The 12,010-nt window shown below is 36.2% G+C and overlaps 1 protein-coding gene across 1 annotated transcript; it reads left to right on the plus strand.

The window, feature by feature from the left end:
- Positions 1 to 9,698: 9,698 nt before the first annotated feature.
- LOC106412607 (probable WRKY transcription factor 63) lies at positions 9,699 to 11,624 on the plus strand. Its single transcript, XM_048755876.1, has 3 exons — positions 9,699 to 10,693; positions 10,775 to 10,897; positions 10,970 to 11,624. The coding sequence occupies exons 1-3, from the start codon at positions 10,458 to 10,460 to the stop codon at positions 11,385 to 11,387; spliced, it is 777 nt and encodes a 258-aa protein (XP_048611833.1). The 5' UTR covers positions 9,699 to 10,457; the 3' UTR covers positions 11,388 to 11,624.
- Positions 11,625 to 12,010: the final 386 nt, after the last annotated feature.

The raw sequence follows: 12,010 nt of genomic DNA on the forward strand, positions 1-12,010 counted from the left end.
CCACATGCTGCGAATATGGCCTGCGAAACGCCTTGGTCGAACTCGTCGTGACGCGGCCGCGGCTGGCTTCACCCCGCGAAAGTTGCCTGCTACCAAAGCCCTGTTCGTTTGGTTGCCGCAGGTTTCTGCGTCGGCGTCGGCGGCAGCGGCAATGGCTGCGTCATGTACATTTGGTTGTTGTTCGTTTTGCAGACGTTGACGCCGACATAGATTGTTGTTTGTTTCGAAAACGCCGGAAATTGACGCTGACGCTGACGCAGAAAACAGATTTGTGTTGTTCGTTTGGAAGACGCTGCGGCTATTTTCATTTATTTTAATTTTTAATTTTTATAAATTTGTAAAATTATATTTTAAATAAATAAAATATAGTTTAAATATATTTACATCCATAAAAATATTTTATTTAATTGGTAATAAATTTTTGGTCAAATATAAAAATATAACAATATTTTTTGTCATAAATCAATAAATCATAACTAAAATATATTAAAATATTTATCTCAAAATAAAAACAGTAGCAAGACACTGATAACAGAATCAAAATCAACAGAGAAAATGAACAAAGACATGCTTAATCTAGAGAATGGGCTTAGTTGTACACAGACAACACAAATCCTATCAGTCTATCACAAGAAGTATTCAAGACACAAAAGATTACATCAGAACAAACCCATTCTCTTTCCCCATCAGATTCAAAACCCATTCTCAAAAACTCATGAAATACAAAAAGAGCTTCTTCTTGTCTTAGTTACCTCAACAATGCTTGAAACCCAAATCGGAGGAGATTAGAGAGCTCGTGGTCAGCGTCAGAGATGAGAGCTCGAGGTTTGCGTCCGAGATGAGAGAGCTCGAGCCGAAGATGAGAGAGCTCGTGGTCTGCGTCAGAGAAGAGAGAGCGCAAGCCGGAGAAGGAGAAGGAGAAGGAGAAGAGCGAGCTCGAGCCGGAGAAGCGAGAGCTCGAGCCGGAGAAGCGAGAGCTCGAGCTGAGGTCTGCGTCAGAGAGAGAGAGAGAGAGAGCACTGGGTTTGCGTCGGAGATCGAGAGAGAGAGAGAGCTCGGAGATGTCAGAGATCAAGAGAGAGAGAGAGAGCTCGGAGATGTAGGAGCTCGGAGATGCGTCATGGAGTTCATGCTCCTCCGCCGTGCTCAGCCGCGAGTTCTCCATCTCCACCGTGAAATCAAAGCACGGTTTCACTCGTCGTTTTCTAATCATTGCGCCTCCGTTGAACCACAAATCCTCCATTGCCGTGCTCCGTCGTCACCGGAATCGAGTCTCACCATCGGGATCGAGGTGGAGTAGACAACAATGGTGATCTTTGCCCTTTTTGAACATCTGGCCCTTCGACTTTTGGATATTTACTTTTCGACCCCAAAACTATCAATTGTGCAGAAAGGTCCACCCGGGTCAACCCCAAAGCTTTTGATTGTGCAATCTAACCAAAGGGAATATTCTGAATTTGCAGTGTTGGTCCCTGACCTCTTGATGGTCCTCATATCGACCCCAAACTTTGTAAATTGCAACAATAACCTCACGGTTTAGCCCCAAACTTCTCAAGTGTGCGATCCAAACCCTAGAATATGCAAATGAAACACCTAATATGCAATCTAATGATCAAAAATGCATTAATATGTGTTCCCATGATGCCGCAAGAACTATAACTTCTCTCCTATGGAGAAGGCAAAGCATCAATTCTCTGAAGGTGATGATCTGAATATAGATGCATTCCAAGATATGGATATTGCGGGATCAGGTATTTGGGGATCTGATTATCATGATATGAGAATGGATTGTGATAATCAAGAAGATGATCTTCTCGGTGAAGACTTGGAAGCAATGGAGAAAGAGGACCTTGCACCGGTGATACTGTTTAAGATCAACATCTAGGACGGGTAATGCAAAGGATCAGTCTTTAAGGTGGAGTCGTTCAAGAACGAGCGTGCCATTAGGTTTTCACGGCAAAAAGGCATAAATATTACGTAACGGATCTCCAAGGCAGGGTGCTTCATCAAGGTTTTTTCTTATAGGAAAACCGAGCAAAAATAGAATCGACACAGTGTATCAAAAAAATCTAAAGTCAGCTCTCATTTGGAAAAGGGCGTCGAGGAGTCCACAAAAACCTTGGAAAATCATCCACGAGGACGCTCGGTTGGAACTGTAGAGGGATTAGGAATGATCTCACAGTTCGACACTTTACAGAGATGTGTCAGAAGCATCACTAATGACTTGTTTTCCTTTTTGAGAGCAAGAACAGAAAGCTGTTGTTACAAAACATTCAGGCCGACTTAGGATTTGATCACTTGTGTACCGCTGAGCCACTTAGTCTTAGTGGAGGTTTAGCTCTTTTATTTATGGATGAATTTCAAGTTAATGTTTTATTTTCGACGGAATGATTGACATTGAGGCAGTCATTAATGGAATAAAAGTTTTTATGACATTTGTTTATGGAGACCATGTTTTAAAACGTAGAGATCAGGTTTGGGAACGTCTTACCAGTTTCTCAACAACACCAAATGGACATTGGTTCATGATTGATAATTTTAAAGAAATTACTGATCATAGCGAAAAGGAAGGAGGCGGAAGGCATTCTGATAGCTCCTTCTTGCCTTTCAAGCAGATGTTGTGTGATTGTGGCATGCTGAAATTTTCATTTAGTGGGAATATGCTTTTTTGGGTTGGAAAAAGATCTGGAAGGACAACTGTTGGATGTCGATTGGATAGAGCAGTGGAGACTGAGGATTGGCATGACTAATTTCTTCATACAACTATTAAGTATCTCAGGCTGTAGAGCACATATCATCGTCCGGTCCTAGCGAATATTCTCACAAAACCAGTGAAGAAACAAAAGAAATTCAAATTTCATAAACGCTGGTTGGATAATGAGGAACTAAGGCAAGTCATTCTGGAAGGGTGGAAGTCATAGGATCTACCTCCTAAAGCGAATATAATGGAACATATTGCTAGTTGTCGAAAAGCTTTGAGCCAATGGAAGAGACAAAACAATGTGAATTCTGAAAAGCTACTGGAAGAGCTTAAGGAGAAGGTAAAGGGCCGAATGATAATGCTACTTCCGAGGAAATAACAGATGCTCAAAAGGAACTATCTACTGCTCTTAAAGCAGAAGAGATGTTTTCGAGACAGAAAAGCAGGGTTCTCTGGTTAAGGGAAGGTGATAGGAACTCAAAATACTTTCGTAACTGAATGGGAGGTTAAACTAGTGCTTTTCGCCATGCACCTAGAAAAATCCCCAGGACCAGATGCAATGACAACCCTCTTCTACCAGAAGTTCTGAGATATTTTTAAAGAAGATTTAACTCGTATGGTTAATCAGTTTTTTTTAAGGGACAATGGCGCAAGCGCTAAATGATACCAATATCTGCTTAATCCCTAAGACGACTAATCCAAATGAGATGACAAAATTTAGACCTATCAGTCTATGCAATGTCAATTATAAGACAACGGATATCTAAAACCTAGTCAACCATTGTTGCTGGAAGAATATCATGATAATATCATGATTGCTCAGGAGATGTTCCACGCATTGAGAACCAAGCCAGGTGGAAGAGTTAGGAGAATGACCATAAAAACGGATATGAGTAAAGCATATGATAGGATGAAATGGTCATTTATTAAGGCTGTCATGCAGAAGATGGGGTTTTCAGAGATATAGATTGACTGGATTATGAGATGCATCACCTCGGTCAAGTACGAAGTTCTCATGAATGAAGAGCCAAGAGAAAATATTGTCCCATGAAGAGGTTTACGTCAAAGAGATCCTTTGTCTCCTTTCATATTTGTTCTATGCACTGAAGCGATCCTTAGCCTTCTTAATCATGCAGAGAAACAAGGAAAGATAACGGGGATGCGAGTCGCACGAGCTAGGCCCTCTATATCACACCTTCTCTTTGCTGATGATAGCATTTTATTCTGCAAGACGGATCCCCGTGAATGTGAAGAAGTTATAAAAGTAGTCAGGAAGTAAGGAAAAACGTCAGGTCAATGTATCAACTTCGATAAATCCTCATTACTCTTTGGTAAGAGGATTTCAGCAAATGATCGACAACTGATTAAATATACACTTGGTATCCAATACGAATGGGGAATGGGCTCCTACTTAGGAATCCCAGAGGATATTAGTGACTCCAAGTGTAAGCTATTCGCTTTCTTAAAAGAAAAACTATTACACATAGTGAATGGTTGGACTGGTAGATGGCTATCGAAAAGAGGAAAGGGAGTTTTAAGTAAATATGTTTTATTAGCTTTTCCGACATGTCATGTCCAGCTTCTTGTTTTCTTTGGAGATATGTGAGAACCTAGCAAGTGCCATCACACAATTCTGGTGGAGCTCAAATTCATAAAAACGAAGAATTCACTGGGCTAAATGGGAAAAGATGTGTGCACCTAATGCGGAGGGAGGAAATGCTTTCCGCATGATCCATGAATTCAACCTAGCTCTTTTAGCAAAGCAGCTTTGGCGTCTTGTTCAATTTCTAAATTCATTAGTGGCGACAGTTCTTCAGGGAAATTACTATCGCATGAGCTCGCCTTTGCAAATTGGAGTAGTGGATGACCCATCATATGTTTGGACGACTATTATAGCGGAAAAGAAGCTATTACTGTTGGGTATCAGGAACAAAGTACATTCAGGATATGAAATTAATGTGTGGCAGGATCCATAGATTCCTTCATCGCCAGCAAGGCCGGCTCGTCCCAGGCCCCAGTAGCATATCCAAAAATGACCGTCAATAGTCTTATCAATTTTGAATCGAAGGAATGGATGCTCGATTACTTGAACAATATGTAGATTAAGAGGACATACCGATGATTCAGAGTTTGACCATAAGCCCTACTCATCGACGGGATAACTTTTGCTGGAGCTACAACAAAAATGGTCAATATATAGTCAACTCTGGATATTGAGTAGCTACAAATATATTGACAGATGACCCCGAAAAAGAAGTTCTATAGCCCAGTATAACCAAACTTCAAAACCTTTGCTTAGAAAATGAATGCACCACACAAAAATTTGTCATCTTATTTGGCAATTAATCTTAAGGCAGGTAGCGGTCACAAGAAATCTAGTACGCTGCAATATGCGATGTGATAACTACTGCCCATGATGTGGAAAGCCAGAAGAAATTATTACTAATGTGATCTCCGAATGCCCATTTGCCTTACATGCATGGGCATTATCATCAACACCGTCAAGTTCTCAAACTTTTTTTTATCTTGAGAATCTACGCCAATATGGACTATCTTTTTTGAAGGAAGAATACTATGATGGAGACAAAAGATGATAGAGACCTTTATTCTTGGATAATCTGGTACATTTGGAAGGCTAGAAATGATAAGCTATTCAGGGGTATAGTCAGGGATCCGTTGGAACTAGTCAAGTATGCAGAGAGTGCGTGTCAGGGCTGGTACAATGCAAAGGATACTATACATGCTCCTCCACAAGCACAAATTGTTGAAGAAACACAAGCCTTAAGCGTGGATAATATTTGTATGATGGATGGTTCATGGAGCTCCACTTATCAATTCAGTGGAATTGGATGGGTTTGAAAGGATAACATGGAAAAGATCCAACTTATGGAGACACACAACTTAAGGAGACGTGAGACAGTATTACACTCGGAACTGGAAGAGCTAAACTGGACAATGGAGAGCATGCTACAACCTTCGACCTGTCAGAGATTTGAGACAAATTGCAAGGATCTGATTGCAATGATAACGAAGCCACAAACTTGGCCAAACTTCTCAAATGAGCTGGAGGTCGTTCAAATTTTCCAGATGTGTTTTTTGGACTTCAAGATCAGTTACTTCCCAAGAACGCAAAATAAAATTATTGATTCGCTAGCTAGGAATGTCCATTCTTTTCATAGATCTCTTTGTTTTATTGGTTGTTCTATTTCGGTCTAATTATCCAGACCATCTCACATTTGAGTAATATAATAGCCGTTTGTTGTAAGAAAAAAACTTATATTATGAATAAAATACTTTAGATTTTTCGATGGAGTAAACCAAAGGATATTGCAACTATAAAAATAGCAATCATAACCTATTTCACCATTTAAATAACATAAATATATGTGAGATTATACTATTTATGTTATACAATTAATTTGACATTGACTAAAGAATACATGAGATCATTACATGATAATATATGCGAGGTGAAGTTGGTGTTTGGATGAAAATTTCACGTTATGAGATACGTTTCCACATTTGGTTAAATTATATTATTTATTTTGTGACAATCATCCCTTTAAGATTGTAAGAATGTCTTAACCTTAGTAAATTAATTATAGAGCTTTTGAAGGGGACTTGCAGATAGTTGTTTAGACTAAGATTACACTATTTCAGTTTAACAAAAATAAAAGAAATCTACATATAGTTAAAACAACTGATAATACGGTATAGACCAAGCAATTTCCACGTTCGATAGATGATAAAAAAATCCACGATCAAACCCCAAACGCACGCAAAAATATGTATACTTGTCAGATAGCGTTATCCTTTTAAGACACCACGTTACACTTTAAATGCTGGCAATTCAACCTTCGTGCCTTCGTGGTGCTTACTGATTGGTTAAGAATGTTTTGAGTAATTTTTTGGCTAATTTGATCAATATTTTTATTTTATTTACGCCATTACATTTTTCTTAAACAAATATCCAAAAAATATAGTATAGAATTATATGCTTTTAAACTTCTAAGAAGATGAATATTTATAAATGCCACAAAAAGAAATTGGTGTATTCAGCGTCAAAAGCTTTCTCTAATCTTTCTGTGGTATTAGAACAGTAAAAAGATGATCCATTATATAGTACATACAAAATAACTATGGTACATATGAAAATGAATTTTCTTATATTTAAATAATAAAAGACTAGTGTGCCCAACCGTGGAGGTTGGGGACTCTATGCTTCCGCGAAGTCTGTCTTTTCTTTATCTTTCTAATAAAAAATATTATTCTTCCTAATTGCTTAATATATCAAACCATACAAAAAAAAATTTGATCAATACAAACAAAAGTTTGCATACAAAATTGAACATATAAAAAGTGAATCCTTTTACCACAGAAGCATATTAATGACTAGGAAATCATTATTTAAGAGAGGCCGTAGCAACGGTGACTGATAACCTTTTGAGTAGAGGTATGAAGATTGATTCTAGATGTCAGGTCTGTGGTATGGAAGGAGAGTCCATAAATCATGTGCTGTTCACTTGCACTTTGGCTAGACAATTTTGGGCCATTTGTAACTTTCCTCGGCCTCACTCGGACTTCTCTGTTTCCTCTATATATTCTAACATTTTCTATGTTCTGAAAGCAAAGGATATCCCCTCCATTCCTTTGAATATCAGTAGAGCGGGTCCTTGGATCATATGGAATATCTGGAAGAACAGAAACTCTCATTTCTTTGAGGGTTGCGTAACCAAAGCTCCATAATTCCTTGAGAAAGTGTATGAAGAAGCAAATCACTGGTTCCTGATCAAGACAATTGAAAAAGAGGAAAAAGCCATTGACCTTGATCGGAAGAAGAAAATAATGTTTGGTTGGAAACCTCCACCTTCGGATTGGATCAAATGCGATATAGGTTCTGCTTGGAGTAGTTTCAAAAATGAAAGTGGAGCTTCATGGGTTCTCAGAGACAGCGATGGAAATGTTTTGTTACATGGTAGAAGATCCTTCTCAGGAATTTACAGTCGTATGGATGCTTATATGGAAAGTTGGTTATGGGCAATTGATAGTCTCAAAAACCTTCACTTCGATTCAATTATTTTTGCAAGTGATGATAAAGATCTAGTTGCGGCAGTTACTAAACCATCTGCTTGGCCATCACTTAAGTTCTTCTCTCAAAAGATCTGCATTCAGCTTCATAATTTTTTGTTCTGGCGTGTTCAATCTTTGAAACGCTCAGATATCAGAGGAGCTTCTCTGATTGCTGATAGTGTCATCAAAGAGGATCGCTATCAATCTTACATTGCTGCTGGATATCCTGGTTGGTTAAGACATCTCTTTGTTTTATCATAAGGTTGCTTTGTAATGTTTAGATTCTGGCTGATCCTTTTGTAAAATTCTATCTGATCGATACTATGTATCTGTAATACCTTATTTCAATGAAAAGTGTTTTAAAAAAAAAGAGAGGCCGTAGCAAAACAGTAAAATAAGAAGAACGACGTGTGGTAGTAGGGTCCTCAATCATACAAAAGAGAAGTGTAGGTGTAGATTTTTCTCCAGATACAAAAGGGTAATAATAATCATATCGTCCATGACTGTTCAACGGAGAGTGGAAAAAGCGTGATCGTATTGCTGACGGGACGGATAAAATAGTATTGTGTCAAATTTGGTCTTCTTCAATAAATTCAACTTTGTTTCTTTCCTTCTATCCATTCTTCGCTCGGTTGCCCTTCACTATTTTCAGTGTTGTGTACTTGTGCTGTTTTGCCTGCCGATTATGGCTCTAAAAATGAACTTTTTCTGCTGGCTCTTGATTATGGGAATCTAGAATTCGCCGGTTTTGATTTAATCTTGTGTAATCCTTGGTCTAATATATCAAACTAAATTTTAATGAAAATGTTTATCTTCGTACAAAACATTATAAATTTATCATAACTAATTTATTTATCTATAGTAAAATTGAATGGACCGTTTGCAGTTCGATTTTATGAATATATATTATGAACAGTTTAAATACTTCATTTATTTAGTCTTCCTAGCTTTATAAAAGAAAAAGACAAGTTGAAAAGTCTGCATACAGCCAAGCCAGCTCATATCGGTAAAGTAATTTAATGGTATTCACTTTTTTTGAACAAACTTACTGGTGTTCACTTAATTATATTTATCCTGCTTTATATTAATTAACTAGGGTCGGTCCGCCCTACGGACGGGATATACTTTATTTGTAATTTCGATTTTTATTCTTTTGTATGATTTTGTGGTTTGTGTTTTAGATTTGCATTTGCATTTATAAGTGATGTGTATAATAATGATATTTCTCTATTAGAAAAGTTTAAGTGATGAGGATATTACATTTATTTCAGTTAACGTTGGATGTTGTTTATTTTTCTAACTTGTTTATGTTTTTTTATTTGTTTTCAAATACATTTTCTGACATTGTACTATTTTATTATTATTATCTTTCTTTTTTGTTATGTTTTTTTATAATGAACACACATTTTTATATCATTTTTATATATGTCTAACTAAACTCTTTTATTTTTTATTTTCTTATTAGTGTTATTAGAGATTATAAGTTTGTATTAGCATGACATGATGTTCATGATTGAAATGGTATTATACGTTTTTTTAAATGTTTGCTCAACTTTTCTTATATATAGTAAGTAGATTTTAGTTTTTATTGTTGTGGTTAGGTTTAATACTCAAAATATTGATTATTTTATAGAGTTTTTCAACATTGTACGTGGGTTTTGTATTTTTTTTATTCTTATTAAAATATTTGTATATTTATGTATTAACATATTAACATGATTATTTATTTTAAAATTCAAAATAAACCAATCTACATCTTTTTGCTAATAATATATAAATAGTTAATTTTTTATTTATTGGTTCAGTAATTTCACATTTATTAGAATAATTTACTTATAACTAATATTTAAAAGAAATAATTGGATAGACAACAAATAAAATTTAGAATCTAGCTATTACTTTATATGTTATAACTATATAAATTTTATGCATTTTACCATTTTTAAAAAATATTTTATTCTGCTAATATGAAATCTAATTAAAGATTGAGAGTGAGTGCCGTATCCATGATGTTTACTCATGGACGTAACCAAAAAAAAAATATTAAGCCCATTATTGGACAAATACACAACAAACGAAAGCCCAATATGATTTCTAATTAAATGAATCGCAGCGTTTAGCACAGGGAGACACATATCAGCTCCTCAGAAAGCGAGTTTCCAGCTGGATAGTCTAGGAGTGAGGCAAACAATTTTATATATATATAGATGTTATCGTAAACTTATACCATGTACAACAAGCATATGGCTACATCAACCAGGAGCAATGATGAGTACTTTTAAGTGATTTTCGAATTTCTCTTTATCAATTTATTTGTTAATTAGATGAAATTATTGTCTGGGAGAAATTGACTGAATATTCTGTAGACTCTTTTTTTGGTAGTGATATATTATTGTTAAATTATAACGGCGTATACTAATACTAGTTCTTCTGACCGCCCAACGGCAAAGGCATAAGAGTTTTTTCTTATATATAATACCAACTTAACACGAAAGTAACGCCAACAAAAAACCTATCCCACCCAATAGAAATATAGGCAGGTAGATTCCTCGCAATGGTTCGCCCTCCACATTTTCCCCCGTCTATAAAAACTCAACGAACCTTCAAATAACAGAAAACAAGTTTTGAAACAAAACTCTTCTTTCTCTTCAAGTCTTAGGACTTCTCCACAGTTCTAAACTAAAAAATGTCTCACGGTGTTGACAAGGCGGTTGAAGCCCTGCTTCGTGGCCAAGAAAGCGCTTACCGCTTGAAGACCGTGCTCGAGCACGCAAGCTCAGTTCCAACCGAGCCTCTCTTCGATACCGTTCTTGATTCCTTCTCCTTCGCTCTCTCTCTTTTTGCATCTTCTAACCCTCAACCACACCGTGAGTCTTCTCAGAACAAGGCAACCCCCGTGGTGGCTCGAAAATCGCCCAAGAAGTAATTGACTAAACAAAAATCAATACTTGTTTACGATTAAGGGATGTTTGATTTGATCGGTTCGTATATTACATGTTGCAGAAATAGCCACGGAGAAGAAGGTTTAGAGCAATACATCCAAGATTCACCAACTCCTTTCTGCAATGACGGTTTTTCTTGGAGGAAGTACGGCCAAAAGAAAATCAAAACCTCTTCCCACCAAAGGTTAGAGAGTAAAAAAAAAAAGAGTATTTCTTTGTTTTTGCTCTGTTTTATTAACGGAGTTTATCTTTACAGGTGTTACTATCGTTGCGCCTATGCCAAAGACAGAAACTGCAACGCTACAAAGAGGGTGCAACAGATCCAAAACAGCCCTTCTGTGTACAGAACAACTTATGTCGGAAAACACATCTGTGAGGTTAATGCTTTTTTGCAGCCTAATGAAGATATTATTAACGGTTCCAAGATGATTCGGTTCGACAAAATCGACCAAGTCATGCCTGACTCGGTTATGCCTCAACTCGTTCCAGTAGAACAACAAGAAGCAATTATCATCGAAGGCACGGACCAAATCATGAACCTAGAATGTGGTAGTAACGAGTTTTTGGTGGATGATGAACAGTTATGGGGGTATCAGTTTCCTCGATGTTCACCTGGAAATTTTATGTTCTTGGACGATCTTTCTGAGTTCGATTACAATCCTTTCCACGTTTGAACAAGCACCTTTTTCAAGCTTCTTCTTATGTTCACATAGAGGGTAGACTATGTCGTACTATGGTACTTGCTATATTTTGTAATAGTTTATATTTTGGTGTGTTAGATTCATAATTCGTGACATCGTTTTTGTGTCATTAGTTTACGTCATCGTTCATGACGTATATGTGTAAGTTCGATTCAAATATTGAGGACAACTACTGTTTATCTTTTGAATGATATAACGGGTGTTTATATAGCACTTCAAACGCGTCATTTGACTCTATTTTAGTAGAGTATTTTCGTCGAAAATAGTCTATAAAATAATATAATTAAGAAAAAGAGTTTTCAGGATGATAAATGAAAATACTAAAAATTGATTGTTTATGTATTTTAATTGATATAAATATATAAAAGATTTATAAATAAAAATAAGTTATTAGTTTCTAAATCTAACATGTTAATTTTAATTCGTATTTACAAATCTGGAATTTTTCTATCAGATTTAACTATTTATATTTCTTAAAAAAGAAATCTTTCAAAACCCATTCAAAATCCATTCTCAAATCAAGTATAACAGTAAAATTATATTGTGAAATAACGTTTGATTTGAATTAAGATTTATAAATCATATAACTAATAACA

This window comes from Brassica napus, chromosome A2 (genome assembly GCF_020379485.1).
Source record: "Brassica napus cultivar Da-Ae chromosome A2, Da-Ae, whole genome shotgun sequence".
Taxonomy (NCBI): Eukaryota; Viridiplantae; Streptophyta; class Magnoliopsida; order Brassicales; family Brassicaceae; genus Brassica; species Brassica napus.

Bases quoted from the DNA above. Each gene is read 5' to 3' on its own strand.
- LOC106412607 (XM_048755876.1), top strand. From the start codon at position 10,458: ATGTCTCACGGTGTTGACAAGGCGGTTGAAGCCCTGCTTCGTGGCCAA. The intron at 10,694-10,774 runs GTAATTGACTAA...TACATGTTGCAG, and splicing joins GCTCGAAAATCGCCCAAGAA to AAATAGCCACGGAGAAGAAG. The intron at 10,898-10,969 runs GTTAGAGAGTAA...TTATCTTTACAG, and splicing joins AAAACCTCTTCCCACCAAAG to GTGTTACTATCGTTGCGCCT.